The sequence below is a fragment of the Aulonocara stuartgranti genome (genome assembly GCF_965226115.1).
Source record: "Aulonocara stuartgranti genome assembly, chromosome: 2".
In the NCBI taxonomy this organism is placed as follows: domain Eukaryota; kingdom Metazoa; phylum Chordata; class Actinopteri; order Cichliformes; family Cichlidae; genus Aulonocara; species Aulonocara stuartgranti.
Genome location: NC_138940.1, coordinates 5,926,117 through 5,951,254, shown reverse-complemented (window position 1 = coordinate 5,951,254; position 25,138 = coordinate 5,926,117). Strand labels below are relative to the sequence as shown.

Genomic DNA, 25,138 nt, shown 5'->3' with positions numbered 1-25,138 from the left:
TTAATTTGTTTCTCTTTTCATGTAAATCCTACTGCTAAGATGAATGATTCTAAAATAAAACAACTATTTTATAGAGCAAAAACATTTCTAAAATTAAGCAATTTCCTATCAAAATTGCCTAATAAACATTTATTTTGTTTATTTTTATTTTATTAGTATTTTCCTTAAAAGTGTCAAATATATATTTTCTCATCTAAATGTCCACTGAGATGTGAGCCAGGGGGCGGTAATGCGCCTTAACATTGGTTGCCAACCAAGAAGAAGAAGAAGCTGTGAGCCAGGAGGGAGGGGGTGAGTGAGTGATTCATTCGCTCTGTGATTCAGCACAGGAGGGAGGGGGTGAGTAGCTCAAATGTGCTGTTAGCATGTTAGCAGAGCGATGCTACTGTGAACAGAGGAGCTATTGTCTTGATGTGAGCTTCTACTCAGGGTTTTTTCTTCCACTTCAGAGCAGAAATTTTTTTGTTAAGATACTGGATGTTTTGTTTTTTTCCACAATTTTAATTATAAGCTAGATTTATTGCTGCTAACAGCAACAGGGATTAGTCAGTTGGGCTTGTGAATCATGATTCATGAATCAGTAAAGTGATTCTCGAGTATTGAACGATTCGTTCATGATTCGCACATCACTACTTCTAGGATGCTCTGTACCACAGAGCAAGCCGTAATATTACATTCCAGACAAACAAACAGTTCTCCAAAAAATACCAACTGGACAAACACAGTGAAAAGGTCCAGTTCAGTTCAGTTTAGTTTAGGGAAACAGTGGAGATGAGCCCTAGCAGCTGTTGGGTCACCTGTTAATCAGTGTTGCCGTAGCCAAACACCCTTTTCCAGGTGAATGAGTTCTGAAAACCCATTCACAGTTGCTGATGGGAAACTATCAGTAGATGCAATGCTTTTTGGGGGCTAGGTTGTAAATGTCATTGTGATTTTAACATGGGAGCCTGTCGGGGCTTTGTTTTACAGCTATAGAGGCTGCCACTTGCTCTCTTCAGCCTCCAGTCAAGAAATTGCAGTTTTTGAGCTTTCTGCTCTGGCTGCATTTTATTAGACCTGGAAAAAAATACTTGATAAAAAAAATCACAAGTTTCAACTAAACTGTTCATTAAAATCTAAGACACCAGAATTAAACTTAACACGGTTTGGTTGTTCACAGATGTGATTTATTAAACAGTATCTGAACTCAGTTTCACCAATTCAGTGATTTGATTATTTATTACTTCAGCAAACACAGACTGAAGAGTGGGTTTCAAATTAAAAGTCCATGTCACAAATACACATTTGTTCAAACCCAAAGTACTTTAAACTCGTGTTGAATCTTATGTGCCGTGCTACACTTTGTGGGAATCTGTACTAAAAATGTCAACATTTACATTTTATCCATCTTATCAGCAGCTCATGAGCAGACTAGCAATGTCTGATACTATGAAATAAAAAATGTGAAATACAAAATCATAATGTTTGGGTAGAATATTCCAGTCAAATGTCATCTATCTCAGTGAGAACCTGTCTCATCCAGGGGACCTGTGTCATCTGTCATTTCTATTATGTCTTTCTCTTTTCACCGTGACCTGTTAACTGAAGCATAAATGCCAAACACTAGTCTACAAAAAGAGCAGATCTCGGGCAAAACCTAATTTATTTTGGTCAAAGGTCAAAAGAAACTTTATCTTCAGTCAAGAAGTCAGCTGTAGTCATACAAATTATGATTACATAAAACGCATAACTAATTGCAACAAAAAATATATTTCAAAGTTCATTTATACACATTAAAAAACTAAATTATGAATACAATGTGTATATCTTGACACAAAAATCTCATTTTGGAATATTGTTCAATAGGGACTCCAACCGTTTTCAAACTAACCGCACTAAGGGAAAGTTCATGGTTTGGCTTCACGTAGAAAAAAAAATCTCTCACCACAAAACCGATACTGGATACAAACCCAGTCTCCAGTGTTAGAGTCATGCACCCTGCAGCCCTGCATCAACCCCAACCACCTGGCGATTCTACAATATTATATGTGGTGTTTCATTAACGTAAAAGAAAAAGTTGCCTTTTGCTGAACTGCTCTGGTCCACCTTTACTCTTGCAGCTGAGCAGAAACCGACCCAGTCACATCAGTAACGGCAAAAAATCAATGTTATTCATGTTATGAATTTAATTTCAAGGAAAGATAGTTATACAATCTATAATAAAAACAAATATATAAAATGAACAAGGGTAATACATATCAGCATCGCATATACACTATATAAAAATATGAGAATGATTTAGTACTAGTAGCAGTAGTATTTGACTGCTGTTTCCCATTCTCTGTATGTAAGAACCAGGGTCAACAGGCTATTCCAGAATCAGCAAATTTGATATCTTTGTTCTTGACAGACCCAAGAGAATTACCTGTATTCAGTCATTGGGGCTCTGAGCTTGTGGTCACTGTATCAAGAAATTACATCAGTACTTGAAACCACATATGAATGAAACATCAAAAAAACCAATTTCATTTTAACAAGAGCTTCTGTGAGATGGCTAGCAGAATTTTACATAGATGGATCACACTAAAGGCAATATCAAGAAAGAAGCTCTTTGTCAGAGCCCTAGGCAGGAATGAGAAATTATATCATTTTAAGTCATTTTGGCACAATGGACATTGCCTTTGTTTCTGATAGCCCTTATTGTTTAATTTATTTATTTTGGTCATGATTTTCTATCCAGGCAGCACGGTGGCACAGTGGTTAGCGCTGTTGCTTCACTAGAAGGTCCTGAATTCAATTCCACCATTAGGTCAGGGTCTTTCTGTGTGGAGTTTGCATGTTCTCCCCTGTGTTTACGGGGGTTCTCTGGCTTCCTCCCACAGTCCAAAGACATGGAGTTAGAGGGGACAGGTTAATCTGAAACACTAAATTGCCCACAGGTGTGAATGTGAGTGTGAATGGTTGTCTGTGTCAATGGTTAGCCCTGTGACAGACTGGTGACCTGTCCAGGGTGTACCCTGCCTCTCGCCCTAAGACAGCCGGGATAGGCTCCAGGGCACCCCGCGAACCTGAAAAGGATAAGCGAATGGATGGATGGATTTTCTAATCCTAATAAATCAGAATGTTATGATCATGGCATTTCCATTCTTTCCATTTCCCATTGTGTGTGTTTAAAAATAATATATATGTATATATATAATTTTTATTGTTATCCTTGCCAATGTTGTTTATACTAAATGACTAGGTTTGACTTGAATATGTAACTGAAGCTGGAACTCTAAATAATATTTTGAACCAGTTAAAATGCTAATCCATTTGTGGAGTATTGGGGCATTTGAATGATATGATGAGAATGACACTTATTGATGTGTGAATGACCAAAGCACAGCAGGATTCAACACAACACTTTTTGAAAAACAGCAGCTGCTGATGTTGTTTCCTATAGCTCACTGGGATTCCCATTCAAAAGGTGTTCTTCCCACTTCCAGATTACATTTGATAGTGCTCAAAGGCTCACAAAGATTCAGGTATTTTTGTTTAGACAACAAAGGGACAGAGGTTTTATTCTGTATATAGCCTTGTGTTTATTTTGTGGATATTTTCACATTGTTAAGTAAAATTGTGATGAAAAGCTTAATACAGTCATTTAACAATATATACTATATCTTTGTGACATGACAACACGATTTTTATTAGAGATGGACGATCCAATATTAGTATGGATATGGGTCCAATACTGACCTAAATTACTGGATTGGATATTGGAGAGAAATAAAAAATGTAATCGATCCGAAGTATCACAAAATCACCTCACAAAACGCGCTACTTGGCGTAACCCAGCTCGGCGCATCGGCGCAGTATGTGTGAAGTGATAGAGCGGCTGTTGTTTGCGAGACCTTTCGGCGGTCTGTTGGAGCATTTGGAGCCTCGCTACATGCTTCCTAACCACAGCATTTCATCTCGGCGAAAACTATCCCAGAGAAGTAAAGCAAGTGTGTAAGTTCATCCCTGGATGTTTGCATAGTATTTCCACGTTAAGCTTAACAACTGAGATATTGAGCCACAGCTGGACTGGGCATCGGAGTTCCATATTGAGGTGAAAAGGAAGCGATTTGTCCCATACTTCAGCTAGAATTAAAAAATAGACACAAAGCTGGAGTTATTCTGTCTTTGCTGTGCAGTTGCATCTACTTCTCTCATTCTCTCCCCTTCCTCTCCTGTTATTACTTCAAACATGAAACTGATCAGTGATCAGCTGATCGGCTTTTCTGCCGCAAGTCCCGTCTTTCTTGTTTGTTTATTGCCCACTTTGCGCTAGAAAGAGGAGACCAGCGGATAAACAACAGCAGCACGTTTAAGCGTGATAAGCTGTTGTTAGAATTTATTTAAGAGAACGACTATCAGTCAAAGATGACATTTCATCAAATTGTAAATGGTTAAACATGGAAAAGAAAATTGGTATTCTAATTTCACCGAAGTTTACTAAACTCAACAAACTTAATATTACTTACCAGGACATTTATTCTCTCATCATTTTCTTTCGCCGGAAAATAGCTTTCTGTGGTGCGGTCTTTCTCCTTCCTTTGCCGATGCTGCATTCACTTACACTCGGATATCTGAGCTTCACTACGAAAACGTAATCGTACATTTGATATTTAATTTAATTTTATTGTTTTAGCTTCGGGGTGGCACCTGGGGTGGCCAGTCTGGTTTGGGGGGTGGCCTGTGCCCCCCCAGGCCACCCCGCTGGACACGCCATTGCCTGTTACCAAGTGAGCTCCATTGATGATGGCTTTCTTTCTCTACTCACGAAAGCTTAACTCAAGGTGAACATGCTCACAGTTTGGTGGACTTACTCTAATTAGCTTTTCTCTGAGTTAATCAGCTCTAGGTTAATGATTAAACTTCTATTTCATTTTTTTAATCTCAGTTATGATCAGTCATCAGCACATTCCAGATGAAGGAAGAAAAAATTACATGGCTTTACATAGAAATTCGTTAGGTGCAAACACCAATCAGCAGAGAAAATCCAATTGTATGGAATACAGCTGCATGCAGTCTGCAAAAAATGAGGTCAGGAAAAAGTCATAATAAAAATTAGAGATGGCACGATACCACTTTTTAATTTAAAGTTCATACTCAAGTTTTAAAAAAGATAAGATAAGATAACTCTTTATTGTCATTGCACAGTCATACATAGTACAGTAGTACAATGAAACTGGAAGAGACAGAAGCTATTCTGTTATACCTGTATGCAAAAAATACACTGCACCCAAAACATTTTATAGTTCAGCAACACTGATCAATCTAATAAATTTGAACCTACACCATCCTCCCTATTCTGGTATTTTAAAGAGTACTTACCTACCTAACTAATAGGGTTGCCAACTCCCAGCAAAAATATTAGGAAACAACCCCCCGCCCTTAATCGATGTAATCAACTTTAATTTAATGCAAGTGTAAAACAAATGCACAGAAATCAATTATTTTTCCACAACAATTAAATAGATTCAACATCTTTCTTCAACTTAATTGCAGACTGCACAGATAGTACCTTCCCAAAGGAAAAAGTACTATAGCTTACTGGGGTGTATATTAGACTTTTTAGTTACTATATACAATAATGGATTTCTATACATTTAATCAGATGACCACTTTTGTTGTAAGATTCAGATAATTATTTATTCAGTTTTAAAATGACGTAACCCCTTTCCCTGCTAATGCCCTACCTGCCCCCCTGGCAAAACTTTGCTAGACCCGCCCCTGCACAGTTACCTGCCGTCAGCTATGTAGAAAAGGATCCTGGTGTTATTTGTCTCTCAGAAACAGATCATAACTTCCCTTCAACTCATTCATGTCACCTAAAAGGTAAACCTGTTTCTCCATCACCTGCTCAGCTCTGATGATTCAGTAAGGACATCTCCTGGTTTCATCTTCATGTTTCCATCTCACCACATATCCAAACAGATATCATGACCAGCAGCTTTTACAGCCGTGGCTCCAGCAAACATCAGCTGATACTAGAAAGTAATATTAAGAGAGATGTTTTGGCAAATTACTCCTCATTGGAGTAGCAGTGTAGTGTTTAACTTGTAGCTAAAATCCAGGTTTTTAATGAAGATAAACTTTTAACGTTAAAAGCCAACGTAACTTTTATAGAACTGTCTACATGTTACTGCTACATTTAATAATTCAATAACAAACTGAAGTGGTGAGCTATTTCATAATGAGGACTGGATCCCAGTTTGATCCAAGCCTGATACTGTTTTGCTTTGGATCTGTCCAAGGTGGACTCCGATTTAGACCGAGATTGATGATCCATGGTCTATGAGCATCTTTAAGCATGAAATGTTCAGCTCACAGCACATACATATATGAAAAAAAAATTTGCTTTAAAAAACAATTCAGTTTCACAATCTCATTTCAATCACATCATCGCTCACATATTCACATTATTACAATATGAGAGCTGCATTACTATTCACAGAGGCAGAAAGATGTAGATTATATTCTAAGCTGCAACATAATTGTGCCATTTAGTACACCGACTACTGATTCAATATAAAAGAGATCAAGTTGCATTTAAAACATTAAGCTAAAACTGGGATTTCATTGTTTTATTGTAGAAACCTAAAACTCTATACATTAATTCACGCTGCTCTGAGTAAGGAAATGAACTTGTGTCAGTCAGATGAGGCCTATACTATGAATCAATGTTCCCACTAAGCTGCCCGCGTGCGCAATTGCGCACTGCTGGCACAGTCTCTGCGCACAGAAAATCTGCGTTGCACACATAAAAAAAATCTAACCTGAATTGAAACTAAAATGAATACTTTAACAATTCTGTTTTGCAGTGTTAGTAAGTGTGTGGCTGCTCCCGTATGAGATTAGAATGATGTCACCTTATCCCATAGTCCAGCCAATAATGCGATTCGTATATACGCAGCTAATCAATGTCGTTGACAGGCTATGACAGCACCTTATGTGTCGACACCGGTGTTTTAGCTAGCAGTCGTGATGTGCAATACCACTGATTTACTTTCCGATCCAATACCAAGTAAAATTCAGGGTGGTATCGACGATACTGATCCGATACTGATACTTTGTACAAAAACTTTCATTGTATTTCATATATTATTGTATTATGTAATTGTAAAAATAATATAATAATATAGCTTCATAATGATTACAGGACATCAGACTACTTGTTCTTATTGCCTAATAACGCAGAATTATCATATAGAAATAAAACTTGAAGTTGTGCGCTATTTGAAAACGTTGCCTGCCTGCAGCACTAAAGGACCCCGTGAGAGATGTCTGTCTCGCCCTAGCAAAACCTGTCCTCTCCTCCTCTTCAGTTCGCCTGAACATACACTTGTCATATTCTGTGATAAGATTTACTCTGAGGTGTTTGACGAGGTTAGTAGTGTTGCCACAACACCTCACTGTCTTGCCGCATGTATAGCAAACCGTGCCTTGGCTGTTTGTGGAGGTAAAATACGTCCACAGATTACTCCGTTTACGCTCAGCCATTGTTGCGAGTGCGCACGCCAGGTTGCAACACATTGCGGCCTGACGTCAACTCCAAAGCCCTATACAGCCATATTTTGCACATGACTATGAAAGGCGGAAGAGGAAGTAGTTCCTTTGAATGTAGACAATCAGAATGTTATAGTTTCTTCACTGTGTTCCTGTTAATGATAAACTACAAATTTACCCTAAATTACTAAAATATCGATATTTTAATGTGAGAATCGATTCTAGAACATAAATGATTGGTATCGGAGGAATCGATATTTCAGGATCGATCCACACATCACTAGGGTATAGTCCTCGTATCTTGATACAGCCCTGATTTTGTTCTGCCTTGCTGCTTAATTAAAAGCAATCCCATGTGCATACTACCTTTTAGGGCTAAGCCCTGTATCAAATGTCTGCCTCTGCTTTCAAGGACTGCGATTTTGATCGCTGGTGTCACCAGATGTTTGTCTAGACAGAGTTCTAAAATCTGGTGTTATAAGTAATATAGTAACATTTTAATCATTAAAATAAAAGGTCAGCATTAGTGTGGCATGTTAAAGCCAGTATCAATCTCTACAAATCATGTTTATTGTTTAGTTTAATCTAGCACTTTCAGAAAGACATTTTCTGGGCGCTGGTTTAGCTCAGTGGAAAAAGGAGGCAGCCATATGGCTAAAAGCTAGCCCGGATTTGAGTCTGATCTGCGGCCCTTTGATGCAGGTCTTCTTCCCTCTTCCTTGGCCTCTGCTTTCATGTCAGTCTTCACTGTACCTGTCCAATGAAGCCATAAAAGCACTTCTATGAAGTATGCATGTTCTGACCCCCCAACCCCAAGCTATTCCATCCCAGAAAAAGCTATTCCATCCCAGAAAAAGCTATTCCATCCCAGAAATCAAGCACATCATGTTGACCATCTTTTTCTGCATACAAACCCCAGGAAATGTGAGAGATGCTATTGGTGGAATTTCAAGTGTTTTAATAGCAATTTTGCAGTATTCAGTCTAGCATTAACCATCTTTTTCTTACATCTGTAAAGTAGACCTCAGTGGCATATATACACAACCTCTGCAATGCTGGAAAAGCCAGTGAAAACAGCAGCTGCTGTGTGATGCATTAAATGTGACATTTGTGCTATTTATTTGTTAGTAACAAACCAAATAGATTTTCAAGGTCCAGACGCAAATCCACTTTAAATATTTTCCTAACAGTTAACTGCAGAGCATAAGGTTTCTGCTATGCAACTAAAAAGGTTTATAATTATATTTCAATTTTTCTAAACATGATTTAATGCATTTATAAAAAGCAAACACTGCCTTTTCTCCTCACTGATACAGAAAACAAAAATGGAGAAAATTAGATGTTTGACTGTTCTGCATTATTAGAGATTTGATATGGCAGTCAGCACAGATCCGGTCAGCACAACACATGAGGCCAATGAGAAGATCAGGCAGTTCGCCAAGCCCTGCGGAAAGAAAGTGGGAGAAGTTAATCATCTGAGGATGATTTTTCTCAGAAACATTTAATTAAAAATTCCTCCTTTTGGGATGGTAAATGCCTTCCTGATCAACTGCAGTTTAACTTGATATTGTTTAGAATCTCCCCTTTGTAAACGGCACACTTACATGCAAGCCTTTGAGCTACTGTACAGTCAAGAAACAAGACTAGCTAATATTTTGATCGTTACCTTAATCTCTTTAAACACCAGGCACCCCCACAGAGCAGCAACCAGACCATAGCCCTGAAGAAAGGAAACCAAACAAGCTGTTTGAGCTTAGACCATTGACTTGATGAAACTAAAGTACCAGCTTAAAAGAACAGGATATAAATGGGTTAGCCATTTGTTCCAACAGTGTCTGATCCGTTTAGCACTTTATGCTGTGCATACACATCGAACATTCACTAAAGGTTCAATGCAATAGACAATCTAGATTATGATATTTAAGCCCTAATGGCTTTTTCCATGTATGAAGGATACACTTAATTGATCTTGTTGCAACATGCTTTACCCCAGCTACATTGCTTCTGGGGAAATGCAATTTGGTAAGAAAGCTGCAAATCGTAGCTCAATAGCTTATGTCTTCTGTGTTGTGAGATGTCATGATCCATGTGCTCAGGTGTTTTTTTTTTTTTCCCTGTTGTCAAACTGATCTCCCTGTTGGAGTTCATTCTGGGGGGAGTTTTTTTTTCCTTTTCTTTTTTTTCTTCCCCCCTCTTCTTTCCTCATGTTGTGCATTTTCCATTGTTTCAGTTTGGGTCGCTGCTCGTGCTAACGACCGGTCAGTGAAACCTAGCCTGACCTGTCTCCCCAATGTGATGTTTTTGTATTGTATACAAAACAAGGTCAACAAGGTATCATCTTAATTGCCCTTGGGGATAAATTAAGTCTCTCTGACACACCCTTAAAATGCTGTCAGTTTTTTAGATCCAACTTCTTTTGAAAATATTCATGTAATGCAGAACAATGTGAAAACCTTCAATATCAATCTGCAGTCCAAGTGGTTTCAGAATGTTCATTGTTTTACTTATTAATTGAATCCTCCCAGCTGTCAGAATATGTTGCACTTACCACTGTGACAATTGGAAATGTAATGACAGAATTCAGGTAGTTATTGGCCAGGAACCAGCAGTATGTCCCAATTGCCCACATCAGTCCAGACAACAGACCTGAAGAGCAAGAGGAGACCGTAAGGTACTTATGTTTGAGTAAAAATGCATTAAAAACAAACAAACAAACAAACAACATTCCTATGATTCCTTTGATCTAGAAAGGAAAAAACAAAACAAAACCAAAAACCAAAATAAGAGATTAGCAATATGAACACAGTGTGTGTCTATGAGTCGCCACAGGACAAGTGACATGCTGTTATATGATCTCCCTATCGGAAGATTGTTGGCAGGAGGTCTTACGCAACATAAATATGCTTTTTGTTAATTCCCGTCATTGCCTAATTCAGTATAAAATTGTACACAGGTTACATTACTCAAGGGAAAGAATTCACAAAATGTATCCAGACTGCTCTCCCTTCTGTGAGAAATGTATGACACATTATAGAAATCTGTTAGTTTTGTACTTTGTCCAAGGCTTCAGGGTTTTTTGTTTGACATTTTCACCATTTTCACTCTAATATTCTTAACCCCCACATTTTTTACTGTCTATGTACCTTTGGAACTAGCTTGGTTCTAAAAAGGTACACATCTCAGGGTGTCATAAAATATGCTATTTAACCAAAAAAAAAACAAACAAAACAAAACAAAAAAAAAAACCTGCCATACCAAAACCACACAGGAAGAGGTTAAAATTAGCTTTAAAAGATTTTTTTCCCACAAGATTGACCTGCTGTGTATTTTTGGGTAAAGTCTTACCTTTTGTGTCTAGTCCATCTGACAACCCTGACCATTGAAAAAGTGACAGTAAAGGGCAACCTGGCACAATAAGTAGTAATAACAGGGTGACGCTGATCGACTGTCAGTATACAAGTAGGGTGTGAACCTGAACTCAGAGAAAGTAAACAAAACTATGGAAGCTTGTTTCCACTTTTTTGCCATACATACATCACATAATCGCAAAATTGTAACTATTCAAAATTGGAACGCTGAGAAAACAATTAAAAAAACAAACACACACACACACACACACACACACACACACTTACTTTAAACTTCATGTCACTGAATATACATTTTAGAAAAATTTGGACTGACATTCCCCCCTCCAGTCATGGGAAAGGAAAAAAAAAACAAACAAAAAACAAAACGGCTACTGAAAGCTTTCATACAAAGTGCATGTTCATAAACACTGGAGAAAAAAAAAAAAAAAAGGCTAGAGTAATTTAAAAATATAAATTCAGTCTCTTCAAGGAAACACATTGATTGCTTGTTCACAATAAATCATCACTCAGTAACCTGAGTAGAATTCCAAATTTGTTCCAAGCAGCCCAATCATTAATTACTAAAGATCACGGTCATACAATAGGCTTTGGAAGAGTGCCTTTTCAGAAATAATGTTCTACCTGGAAGTACAGCTCTGGAGTAAAGCTTCGGCTTTGTATTCATGGCAGCGCAGTAGATGGCAAAGTACACAGTGCTTGCAATGAAAATACCACAGCAGTGTGCATGAACATAGTCGAGATCTGTGATAGAAAGATAGAAACGGGAATTAAGTTGGAAATATTACACCTGGTTCTCAGGAGGGACTAGTATTTCATCAAGCAGCAACTGGATCCATCCTTATATCTATGATAAATGTATTTTCTTCAATACTTCCTTCAAGCCAGCTTTGCAAAAAAAAAAAAGAAAAAAGTGCAGCATAAAGTGGTACCTGAGTAGAAAACATACCATAGACACTGGATTCATAGAACATGCTGTCATGGTGCACAGAATTGCTCTTAATGTACAGGACCGGTATGATGGAGAAAGCATACATGAGGCCCGCCACAACAGCAAGGAGAAAACCACTGGTGAAAAGGAGGCAGAATACATTGAGGAACTGGATGAAGAATGCATTTTAAATCTCCACTGATACATCATTCAATTTCTATGGTTAATTCCAAGATATTGCAAAGAGCCGATAAAAACTGACAGTGCTTGGGTAAATGGGTATGTAGGAAAACACTGCACAAAAGTGATGTTATTTTTGCACTCTGTTTTTTTTTACATTTATTGAATATCGGCTGTGACTGCTACATTTACAGCCTGGTGCTCACATTTTAAGTCTTTTTCTGCTGCTAAAACAAAAACTCACAGTAAGAGCAAGGTTGTCATGTGTGAAACTGTTTTTAGTCATGACTTAAAACTTGTTACACCTAAAAACCACACTGGCAGGCAGCTTCTAAACAAATAACTAAGACCTTCATTTAAAAGATGCAATGTAAATGAATTGTTTTACTTTTTATTACTTTTTCAATAATTAAAAAGCGTAAAATTGTATTCATTCATCTATGATTTAAAATCCATGACAGAGTGGCTGCTGTAGCCATTGTTTGTCAGCAATGAAAAATGCTAATAGTAATAATGCACACATCTGAGAGGCTCCTATTGAGATGAGCTCACATGAATCGTTTGCTCTTTGGTCCAATAGTGTCGATCCAGGATTCAGAGGAATTTTGTCCATAGCTTCCTGAATTTGTTCTCTGCAAAGAGAAACATCGACCCAATTTGTATGTACACCACACAAAATACATGATAAAGTGATGACAGGCTTTAAGACAAAGTAGTTTTTGCCTTGAGTGAATAGGAAGAAAATAAAAAGAAAGTATTTTCTAAAATCAACCTACTTCGACAAGCTGATAAAAATAAGTCAGTGACACACTCACTCTGTCAATCAGTAATGGAATTGTTTCTGAACTGTGAAGTAGCTCTACATCCGCTTTCACAAAGAAAAAGATCAGCCCACTGCATCAAAGGAGGAAAAAAAAGTGTCATGTACATCCAGCTGATATGGTTTGAAAAATGACAGCAGCAGACAGTAGCCATCACTGTTTTTGGGTTGGGGGTAAATAAACAACACAGGCTGGGTCATTACAATTCCAAACGCGGTTTACCTTAGCAGACACAACCCAGCTCCACAATAATTTAATATTGGATGTGAAACGTTCTGTGCAGCAATCCCAAACCAGCCAAATCTAGGACAGACACAATCAGTGACCAATTCAGTTATTTTTCATTCAATCCAAGTCATGCAAAGACAGGATTATTTTATTTACAATCCAGAGTGTACATTCCATTAACTCAACTCACCTTGAACTGGCCCAGCCCATCAACAAATTAGAGGATCCCGAAATTAAGATGCCAAGACCAAGGCCAATAGCTTTAACAAATGGAACAACTGCTACATTTCCTGTAGACCATATGGATAGATGGAAGAAGTTAACATGTAAATGTTACTGACAAAGTTAGGGTTGCACCATTTCCATTGCTATATCTGAATGCAAAAATATATTTTATTTATTCACTTCTCATTAGTACATGGAGTCTAACTGACCCAGGAGCCATTCCCAGTCCCCTCTGAAGTCTTCCCCAAACCCCAGCCTCAATTCATACTCATAGATATTCATGAAACAAACAGTCTGTGTCCATCTGTGGCACTTGATTCTGTCTAGTAAGGTATGGCAAAGATTATGATGAAGCAGCTTTCAATTCAATTCATTTTAAATTCATTTTTTTAAAAAACGTTTTGATCTGGCAAATTTGAAAACCCTGGAGAACTGCAATGTCCCAGTTCTTGCCTCAGCAACTATGTCACACTATTCCCTGAACAGTTTGTTGTTTAACAACATGACTAATGAATACTCGCCACTACAAAAGTTTTAGGGACATTTTGTATTGCACTCTAAATACCCATTGATCTGTTCAACGTTAAGCACATAGCATTATGAATTTAAAGCATGAAATTGGGTCACACTGATTTCACCCCTAAAACTGTTCACATGTCCAACAAGGGACTATCAATAACCTAATTTTAGAACAACATCCTGCTGGACACCAGAGTCCAGTTTCCGGAACCTTTGGCATTAAACTATTTGTTGTTAAATTAGAAAAAACAAACAAACAACAACAACCCCCCCCCCCCCTCAACTTCCACAATACCTGTGGCCCAAAGCACACCTCCAAGCATTGCAAATGGGCAGAACTTGGGTGACTGAAGCATCAAGTCTCCAAACATAGATACAACCCATATTGCTGCACAGGTAACCCACTGAAAAAACATACCTGTAAATAAAACACAAAGATAAATGGTCTCAAAACTTTGCAAAATAGTGTAGATTTTCCTCACTTGGAAAGTAAACATTTAAAATGGAGCTTTTGTCCAAAAATAACACAAATAAGAATATCCAAACTCTCAGAAAAATAAACAATTATATGCTCACCATCGCCAGTCTCTACTCTTTTGACAGGAACGAAGTTGCTTCCATACAAAAATACAGCAGCCATATTTGCAGTAATTCCATAGGCAAAATGTGAGATAGCCCTAGATGAGTTAAAAGTAATGTTAAATGATTCCAGTTCACCGGTTCCATCATTTTTGTAGCCATCTTCTGCACCTGTAAAGTTTTTACAGCAAGAGGTTAAAGAACAAATCTGACTTCAAACAAAAACTAACCTAATGCAACCACACGCAGCCCCTATTCATCACAGACCAATTATACTTTACAAACCTTCAGCGATATGACAGCTCGCAATCAATAAGGCAGAGACGAATAAAAGAAAAAGTAAGGATTTTGCTTGGAGCATGTTAAAACAGAATATTTGTTTTGCTTTTGATAATTCAGGTCTACAACATTAAAAACTGCTGGAGGCTGTCTGTGTCTGCAGTGGTAAGTCAGTCAGGTGCTGCCAGTTATCTAATCACTTTGTAACACAACAGCTGCAGAGGATGTAGCGCATATATGCATATACTTACAGACAAGAAAACACACAACCATGAGGGCTTGTTATCATGTCTGTTTTCTGGAGTAATTTATCTTATGACATTTAAAATAATGCTGTTTATAGTATTTGCTTATATATAGCCGACAGTATATATATATATATATATATATATATATATATATACATTTATTTTAACTATACATCGTCTAGTTTAGGCCTACTCTTTGTCGGCCATGAATGACAAGGAAAACAGCACTTGTAGTTATATTGACGAGCTCTGGTCACAACTATTGTAATTCAGAAAAGGAAATCCTGTAGGCTAAGTGGACTGGTGCGCCCACCCCACATTCTCCCAACACCTAAGGAAATTTTTTACTGCTATTGTGTCTCCACAACGTAAACAGCTTTGGGAGTTGCCATGAAGAATTAGGACAGTATACCACCAGATGTCGCCTGAAACGCATACAAATAATATGTAGCGATCAAATATTTAGTTTTAAACTATTTCATTTTCAACCTAGTTAATATGTTGTGTAGTGCTTAACTTCCTTATTTCAGTTTTTGTAAAATATGTCTATATCTCGCGTAAGTTCAAAAACACGTTTACATTACCCCTTATAAACCTTCATAAGGAGTTGTGGTGTACCCTAATGGGCTTCGATGTGGATTTTAATAGCGTGACATAGAAATATCAAAGGTTAATTTAGGGATATTGCAGTGCACTTGATGAAGTTTGAATATCACATGGCCTGTGTGTGTTTTATTTTCGGGGCTGAATTATTAATTAAAAAACAAAAACTTGATAATTTAGGCTCTCATTGGCCAAGTCTGTACCTGAAGAGAAGGAGAGAAAAAACTATAAGGTTTAAATTGCTTCTCATTTCCGAGAAGGGTGGTATCCAAGCATGACCCTCCATTCACTGCGCAGTTGTGCCCTCCATTCTACTCACAGAAATCCTCGGAAGTTTTGCGCTCCTCCCCAGTAAGAGTTTGTCGCAAAAAGGACAAAGTCGTGATAATGACATAAATTCTAATGGGGAAGTCTGACTTTTGTTGGCTAAGTTTCCCTATTCTAAAACTGACCGGCAACTTTCGCAGGTGCCCTCTTTCAAAAAGAAGTTTGATAATTGCGTCTGTCTGTGTAATCTATCTGCTTTTTGTGTTTTCACAAGTTGGATACTCGCAACTGCACCGGAGCCGAAGGATTGATGAGAAGTACCGGCACACCCGTGGATTGTATAATTTGGAGATCAACGATGGCCAGCCACACTCTCTAGACTTGCAGAACGATTCGAGCTTCATAGTCCCGACTCGCTACAACGTGGTGTACATAACCTTAAAAACTAAGCGTCGAAAACCAGCACATATAAGAGGTACAATCCGACCCAAAGTGAGGAGAAAAGTGAGAAAAAATAAGTCTTCCAATCTGTCTTTTACCCAGGACAAACGTCGCACTTTGGAGGGGGATGCGTTACAAATTAAGCGCAACTTTGCACCCATAACTTCACGGAAGGAAGCCATGGATGTTGACTATAAATCACTGGATATAAGCCATAAAATTTATAAACATGAAGAAGCAGACTCTCAGATTAGTTCAATTCGAATATACAGTCAAAGGCCGCCACCATGGTTCAGCGCACAGGATGTGAAAACCATGCGCTTTCTTGCGGATGCCAAAGTTTTGCGCATGAAAGAAGTCTCTCATGGATACGCTCTTTCGCTTCTGATATTTTTTGAGGGTGAGACAAACGTTCAACAGGCGAACCAACAGCACGCAAAAACGAGCACTGTATGCGGAGGGCAATGTGGAGTCATCCACAGCCCGGTGGATACCACAGAGGTTTTTGCTTTTCATTTGGACAGAGTGCTGGGGCTTAATAGGACGTTGCCAGCTGTAAGCAGAAAGTTTCGCTTTTTATACGGTAGGTCATCAAGCACATGGACAAAGTTTTCTTTTTTGACACTTGTTAAAAATATACGGTTTTGTTTATGGTTATTCTAACTACATTGCCTGGTTTCATCATGCTAAGAATACTGTGCAAATGTCACTACAGTATCTATTGATATAGCGACAGAAACTGCAACCTACAGATTAGCCATACCATAAAAACTGTTTATTTGTTACCTTAACCCACTAATGGGGTCTATGTGAAATACAGATTCATTCAGGCTTGGAATCAAGAAGAACCTTGTTCTTTGGGGGTGGACACCAAAACGTCACCTGCACATTGTGTCCTCGTGGATGTGATATATATATATATATATATATATATATATATATATGTATTTTTTTTTTTAGGTCTTTGAGCAAGACTACCTAATCCTAATTCATATTCAATGGAAAAACATTATTCACATTGCTCATTGTCATTTTATAACATTAATAGTAAAGAAGGAACAAAAACTGAGGGAATACACATTTTATACACATATTCAGGGGAAGAGAGGACCAAAAAGTACTAACATCCTCCTTTTTCATAAATAGCGCAAATAATGTATTTTACATGATGACGTCACAAAGTGTCAGCCCAAGGGTTTAAACAGATTTCGGGGCCATATTCAGCTAGTGACAGGATACCTCTGCCCTCTTTCCTCATTTTCTTGCATAACCATTTTTTTTCCATCTATGGGAAATGTCTGTCTCTTTTTATTTTTAGCATAATACATTTAGAAATATTTTTACATGTCTATGAGTTAGTTCATTATTTGGTCTTGGGGTGCAAATATGATAATCGGTGTGTGGACAGTCTTCATCATTGCAGGGAATAAGTTCTGGTAACATGAGTGTAAAAAGTGTTTATAGACTTTTTCTGGTTAATAACAGAAACAGCTGCTAAAATCTAAGCATGTAATTATTCTTTCCTCCCTCTTTAGATGGGCAGTCCTGTCCAGTTGTGTCATGGGATGCATCTCTATACCCAGCAGGCCTTGCTGCAGGTTTGACCAGTTTGAAGTTAACATGGGGGGAGTACCAGAACTCCCTTAAACAGAGATGTTGGCAACAAAACATCAGCCCAAAGTCTGATTCTGGCTGCTCTGCAATTCATCACTATGAATGGAGCAAACTTGCTCTGTTTGACTTTTTGTTACAGGTAACTGTTAAAGAAAATGTGCTCCAATATCTGATTAAGAAAAACAATTCTCAGTGGTATTGTCATTTGGCTGAAGAGAGCTCTTGCTTCCTGTATGGGAGGCCTCAGTAAATCACATTTTATGAGAACTACTCATTTTACCCCATCATCATGACAGAGAAACCAAAGTAGACAGACGAATCTTAAAATACTTATTCGGAAACACTGACAATCTTTATAAGTTAAATTGTCTGTTGAGGTCATGGTGGCACAACTTTGATCATTCACATATATTTCCTCATTGTTACAAAACATCTTGTCAAAGACATTAGTGAACTGAAAAGAAACTCCTCTCTTATCACAAAAGTATTTTTTTTTTAAATTCTGACTTAGCCTCTCGTTTTGTAGATCAAAATGCCTGCACACTAAAGTTAATGTAACTCATACAGTTCCTCTAACAACAACTAGCATGACATGAAGGAAACTGAGAATGTCTATATATATATATATTTGCCTTGTTTTATATTTCAAATAAAATAAATTTTAAAACCAATAATAACTTCCAATGAGTTTTAGTCTAACTTTATTATTATTAATATTATTGTTATTATTATGGCAATTGAGTTTTCTGTTAAATGTAACACACCAGCACCCTACAGTGTTAAGGCAGACGATCGTCTTAGATATTTGAATAACTAATAAATTCTAATTTTTCATCAAGTCAAGCTACAAATAACATTTGTATTTCTGTGACAGCTCTGGAAAAGCTCTGTTTTATTACTATTAGCTGCATGGATGCTTGTTTGCAAGGTAATAAGGATCTATTTCATTTTTGTCCAATTCAAAGCCTTACAAATGCTTATTCATCCAGGTTACCCTAAACCTCAGGCCTTAGAAAACCACGCCTGTGAGCAGCATTTAGTCCCATCTAAATCTATGTGTGACATTTCAGCTTGTCTTACTCTGACAGCACTGTCTGAAACCTCCACAACTCAAGTGATTTCACATAACGGATTAAGAATGGATGAGGGCTGTAGCTAAATATAGGGTTGTCATTCCCTGTGGAGAAGCCTGATATACTTAAGTGAGTTTCCTGTACAGTCATGTGACTCAGCAGTCTACATGACTAGTTGATGCTGATGTCCAGTAAACTAGTGGTACAATAGAGTCAGTGCAATTGCCAGCCCTCTCTAGGTTTGTATTCTTTCACTGCCAGCTGAATGTTATCTATTCATGAAATTATTATTTAGATCATGATAAAGAGAGATCATCAGAAATGCAAAGTAAGCCCATTCAGAGTAAAACTGTGCTTACCTTTGTCATTAAAAATATAAAAACGCAAAAGAAAACCCATTGAATAAGAAAACTCTGTGAATGCCACTCTGAACTGCACTCTTAGTCTCAAAATATCATCTCCAAACATTTAATGAAGAAATGTGTGAACTGTATTTTTAGATTAACAACCGCCTGGACCAGGGTTGCTGTGGGTTCAGGCCTCGGCAGCAGGATGTGTGCATTGAACTGGGTTACCATGCTAAATGTCAAGATGCTAACCACATACAGCTAGAAAACATCATCTACAGGAGCCACAACCCCAGACACCTGGTCTTCACCAACAACAAGGGATTCTTTGACCGTAATGAGGACAACTTGGACTTCAGGCTGTTGGCGGGAATCAAAGAGTAAGTTTGGAGCATTAACATGAATTAATAATTAATTAACCTGTTTAAATATATAATGTTTTAAAAAAACATTATATATTCCTACTACTATATATTCCTAGCCTAAAATACAGCTTTAATCCCTTGGCCATGCAGTGTTGAATAATGAAATAGATTATATGATTTGTTTATTATGAGGTATAGATCAAATTAATTTCAATCAGATGTTTACAAATAATTATATATCAGAAAAAGGCCAGAGGCTGAAACATGTCCTTCAAGTGATAAAGCTGCTGTTTATACTACAAGTGTTGTTTGAGCTTCAATGTCTTTAAAACGATTACACACTGAAAACTGTGCAAGCAACAAGTAATTGTGTAAATCCAGTTTGCTGTTTACATATAGATCAACTTGTTTAAAAGTAATAATTTGTCAGACAGTCTTCTACATTTGTAAAAAAAGAAAAAAATCTGCACAACATTCAAAACAATGACCCTGAGTTGTGTATTGGTACTTATTTTTTGAGATAAAAAAAATGTCCACACAGAGTAGGAACATCTGTGGACAGTCTGGATTTAGCTGCTTTCAGCAGCTGTTTTTCTCATTTCCGCCCTTGACAACATATTTGAAAATTTCCAGCACACTCAACAAGCATATTTAAATCTCCATCTGGGATCTATGCCAAATCTGCTCGGAAACTCTGAATTTGGTTCACAGTAATTGGCCAACCCACACACAAATCAGTGACTGCAGGTTGTGAATTTTTAAACTTTAAAGTTAAAAGTGTACTTTATGATTTAAAATTTTCAATTCTAACTTATAATGTTACAATACTTTAAATGTTAAAAAAAAATGGTAGTTTGCAGGTCGAGTGTGCAGTTTGTGAAGAAACACATGCCAAAAGACATCTTCTGCATTATTAGACATCCCATGATGAGAACACATTGCTTTATGCACCACAGGTCTATGTGGATTTGTAAACGTACACTTCACAGGCATCCCTTTCATTTCATCCATCCTTTTGATCAATAAATCAGGGACTCGCTAAGGAGACAGCAGAGAATCTGTGGTATGGCAAGAACATGTTTATGAATGTGACACATAATGTGAATCCTTGTTTTCACCAGCAAAAATGTACCTTCCATTCTGGCATTCATGTAAGATAAAGCCATAAAAGCTAAATTCTAAATAAAAGACGATGAAAGATCATAGGATACAATAAATATCTATTTTTCCCATTGTAGTGTACATTTCAGTGGTTTTCTGTAATGCAACCGTTCTCTGACTTGTATCCCCATGTGATGTCTGTGTTGTGTGTGTAAGGTCGGGGGCGGATTCATTCCACTGCAGGGCAACCTGCATGTGGTAAATAAAATTTGAACTTGAACTTTAATTTCATGTAGATCAGAAGAGGTGTTATCTCGCTGACTTTTCTCAAAGCCAAAATAACCAATGTTTGACATTTTATTCTAAGCAAATTCTGAGCAGTAATGATACAAAGTTTATCTGAAAAATATAAATGCGTAAAAATCTAAACTCATTTAATTGGCTTTGTCCAATTGCTTCACATGATATACGGTTCTCACTTTTCATTTAATTTGTATGAAGGGAGCTTTTACCCACTCAAAAGCTATTAAAATGTCAAAAAAACCCATCAATGTGCTAAAAGTATGAGTAACCCGTCATTTGATTCAAGTGATGTTTTAGTTACACAAACCTCCAGTTATGTGATTGTATAAATGCAGTTTTTACTGCCAAGAAGAAAAAAGCAAAAACATTTCAGATTTCAAGGTTGCTGATGTACAAAGACAACATGTCATAACCACTTGGTATAAAATACAGACATTTAATTTTGCCATCTCTTAAATATTTTTTATGGGTTTGGCACTTCCACAAATTTATTTAATAGTCGACTTTAGTGAAACATTCTGTTATCATTGGCATCTTCAGACCAGAGGAACTGCAGGAACTGTTTAGCTAAATCACAATGTCACCACCTATGTTTACCATATCTATGAAGAATTACATTTTGGACATGCCTAATTCCATTCTGCAAAAATGAAAGTCAGATGTGATGAAACTTGTTGGGGAGTTTGGGCTTAGAAATAACCTATAAATAGCTACATGGTTAGAGTTTGCATGTTCTCCCCATGTTTGCGTGGGTTCTCCCCAGGTACTCCGGCTTCCTCCCACAGTCCTGTGTGGATAGGTTAATTAAAAAATCTAAATTGCCCATAGGTGTGAATGCGGGAGTGAATGTGAGTGTGAGTGGTTGTCTGTCTCTGTGTGTTGGCCCTGCGACAGACTGGCGACCTGTCCAGGGTGTACCCCGCCTCTCGCCCTATGACTGCTGGGATAGGCACCAGCACCCCCCGCGACCCTGAAAAGGAAAAGCGGAAGCGAATGGATGTTTAATGTATAGAATCTGCACAGTATTACAGTGTGACTACACTTCCTCCTGTTTCCTCTTATGCCTTTCTAGGTTTCCAGAGCAAGCTGTGTCTGTGCTGAAAACCAGAAAACTGAGGGAAAAACTTCTCCAATCTCTGTTCCTTGACGAGACATACTGGGAAAGCCAAGGGGGTCGTCAGGGCATTGACAAGCTAATTGATGTTATCGAGAGGCGAGCAAAGGTCCTCCTCACCTACATCAATGCCCATGGGATTAAAGTGATATCAATGAATGTGTGATGAAGATAAATCTTTCATAAATCTTTTAAATCTTTTAGAAGACATTGGGGCTTTATGCTCGAACATTTTATAGGTTGGTTGGGATAAGAATAATAGCAGATGTGTGATATTTTTTTAAATTTATATCACAATAGCTTGGTCATAGTTCCAATGAGGGACTTGCTAACGCTTCTTTGAGTAGCTGGAAGCTCAATTAGGGTCACACAACCCACACTGCACTGATAACAATGACTTTAATGAGTTTTTTTTTTTAAACTTTGTGTACCTTGAATACAATCTTATTTTGTTTTTTGTTAGGTTTTTTAAAAAAATATATCTTTATTATTATTATTTCTTTTACAAAAGTTAAGAAGCTTTGCCTTGCCTATAATTTCCAGTTATTTAGGCACTTATAGTCACAATTAGAGCATGGACACAGTGACTATAAATTATCAAGTGAAAATTAGAAGTCATAAAATGATAATGATGATGAAAAAAGTTTTTACAGGATTCCATGCACTCCTGTGAAAAACCAAGAACACCCTATAGTTCACCTTGTAGAAAGTTGCAGCAAAAATCTTGGACTAATGCTTTCTGATATATACGACATTAATTCCAGAAAAGTTGGAAGCTCTTTAAATGTAAATAAAAAAGAATGCAATAAGTTTTAGATCTAAAAAACAAAACAAAACAGATTTTATTCACAATAGAACATCGAAAGCATCGAAACTGGTGAAATGCCTGAACTGCAGGGAGGCCAGTTCAGGTCCCAGTCTCTTCTAATACAAAACCATTCTGTTGTAATATATGCATTATGCAGTTTAGCTTATACATTCAAGGCCTTCTATGCAAAAATGGGTCCCCTGAATGGGACTTTTCAGATGTGCAAGCTGCCAGTTCTACAGACAGTGATCAGGGCCACTCAGTGATTTCAGGTTGCATCCAAAATCCTGTAGATCAGCAGTCCATAACTTTTTTGCGCCACGAACCATTTTATGTCTGACAATATTTTCACGGACCGGCCTGTAAGGTGACGCCGATAAATACAACAAAAAAACAGCACCAGTGTAAAAAAAAAAAAAAGATTTATTCATAACACATGGGGAAAGACCCAGGGGAACTGAGTTAACGATAAAAGCGATTAAAAAAAAAATGCTAAAAAAACGATAAAAACTATAAATTTCACACCCAAGCCTCAACTCTTGCGGCCCCGTACCAAAGGACTCATCGACTGGTACCAGTCCGTGGCCCGGCAGTTGGGGATCGCTGCTATAGATGCAAAACAAGCCCAAACCATAACCCCTCCATCACCATGACAGTTGGTAGTTCATGGTTGGTATGAAATGCTTCTCCTGATGTTTTTTTACTTAGTGCAGATGTTCCACATGTCCTGTAATTCATTCAGATGTAACTTTGCAAACCTCAGCTGTGCTGATGTGCTCTTTTTAGAAGAAAAAGGCTTTTTTCCTGCCAGTCGTTCTAAACAGGTCATGAACATACAAGATTATGGCATTGTGCTTATACAAATCTGAATGCTCCAGACTAGGGACTTCTGCCTTTATAATGGTGGTAACACTTGGTGATGATCATTTAATCAAGTGCATTTGATTAGCAGCACCTGGAGGCTGCTTACCATCTTAATTCCTCGAGAAGCAGTAAGGGTGTACTCAGTTTTTCATTAGTCCTGAGAAAGCTTTCTTTTTCACATGAGTGTATATGCACTATTATTTTAAATGTGCTTTCTTTTTGTATTTGGTAGTGTAATTCGAACATGGGATACATCAATAAAAGTAACTACTGCTGATAGAGTTATATTTCTTGAGTGAGTTATGCATAAACATAATTATGTTTTACTGTGATTATAGAAATGGTTTGAAAATGATTTTGTCTTAGATAACAAAGCCACAATCAAAGAGTTATCATAATAAAATTTTATCTATAACATTTATCAGCAAATACATTTTTCCTACCTATTTCTACTTGATATCAATCAGGCCCAGACAGAAATAGTCTGTGGCTCAGAAATCCGATCCAGAGTGCGGAGTGTGCTTTTCAAGCTGTTGTAAACGCTATTCTTTGTGCTCTCAGAAATAGAGTCGATAGGGCTTTGTGGGCTATTTTCTCCTGTTCGTGCCTCGCATTCACTGTGCTGTTGTTTTAACCCTTTGCACCTGCATTAGTTTGTCAGTGGGTTTTATGCCTCTGGATGTTTGTCCAAGAAAAACCCCTCCAGCAAGAGCTGGAACAGTTTGCTCCTGTACCTACATTTGGTAATATAAGTGTACAAAACAAAAACATGTTTATAGTAATACAGATCAAGCCTTTACAGGTAGCTTCTTAAGTTAAAGTCTCTTCAAGTAGGCAAAAAGCATATACGTTTCTTTTTCACAGTAACAAACACATGGAGAAACAGTTTGTGCTTTAAATTAGCTAATAAAGAGGATCATTTGTGCAGAGGTTTAGGAAAGCTTATAAGGCTTATCTTCAGGAATGACTTGTTGAATGTATAACGTTATTCTGTCAGGTTCACACTTGTTTACACTGTGTGAACCAACCTTTTTGCTCTGTTTATGTTAAAGTTGCATTTTCTGTCTTCACCTCCTCTCCTTATCACAAGTTCTCTTCGTCTTGTTTCCATGGGGGCATGGAATTTGAGAATAATTTGAAATGGTTCTTCGAAGCTGTGCCCAGCTGGCTGCTGGCAGGCCAGGCTAAAAACAAGATCCCAACAGAAGACTTCTTTATTGTTGCGACCTTGGATCAACCCTGATGACATCACTTTTCTCATTTCTAGCACTTGCTGTCCTCTGACTGTGTCAAAAATAAATAAATAAAATTAAAAAATGTAAATACAAATTCAGTGCCCACT

At 37.5% G+C, this 25,138-nt stretch overlaps 2 protein-coding genes across 3 annotated transcripts; one reads left to right on the top strand and one right to left on the bottom strand.

Annotated features, from left to right (window-relative positions):
* Positions 1–8,613: 8,613 nt before the first annotated feature.
* Positions 8,614–14,865, bottom strand: tmem144b (transmembrane protein 144b). Of its 2 annotated transcripts, none has more exons than XM_082509490.1 (12): positions 14,655–14,865; positions 14,367–14,540; positions 14,104–14,208; positions 13,237–13,336; positions 13,041–13,121; positions 12,813–12,891; positions 12,550–12,629; positions 11,836–11,954; positions 11,511–11,630; positions 10,067–10,164; positions 9,185–9,238; positions 8,614–8,962 (listed from the first exon to the last, which is right to left on the bottom strand). In XM_082509490.1, the coding sequence occupies exons 1-12, from the start codon at positions 14,728–14,730 to the stop codon at positions 8,879–8,881; spliced, it is 1,170 nt and encodes a 389-aa protein (XP_082365616.1). In that variant the 5' UTR covers positions 14,731–14,865; the 3' UTR covers positions 8,614–8,878. The 2 variants fall into 2 exon arrangements, with proteins under 2 accessions (XP_082365616.1, XP_082365615.1); XM_082509489.1 differs by having other exon boundaries at positions 14,086–14,208; positions 14,655–14,864.
* Positions 14,866–15,648: 783 nt separating this feature from the next.
* On the top strand, positions 15,649–24,073 carry gask1b (golgi associated kinase 1B). Its single transcript, XM_082556189.1, has 4 exons — positions 15,649–16,790; positions 17,743–17,960; positions 19,395–19,621; positions 22,083–24,073. The coding sequence occupies exons 1-4, from the start codon at positions 15,902–15,904 to the stop codon at positions 22,288–22,290; spliced, it is 1,542 nt and encodes a 513-aa protein (XP_082412315.1). The 5' UTR covers positions 15,649–15,901; the 3' UTR covers positions 22,291–24,073.
* Positions 24,074–25,138: the final 1,065 nt, after the last annotated feature.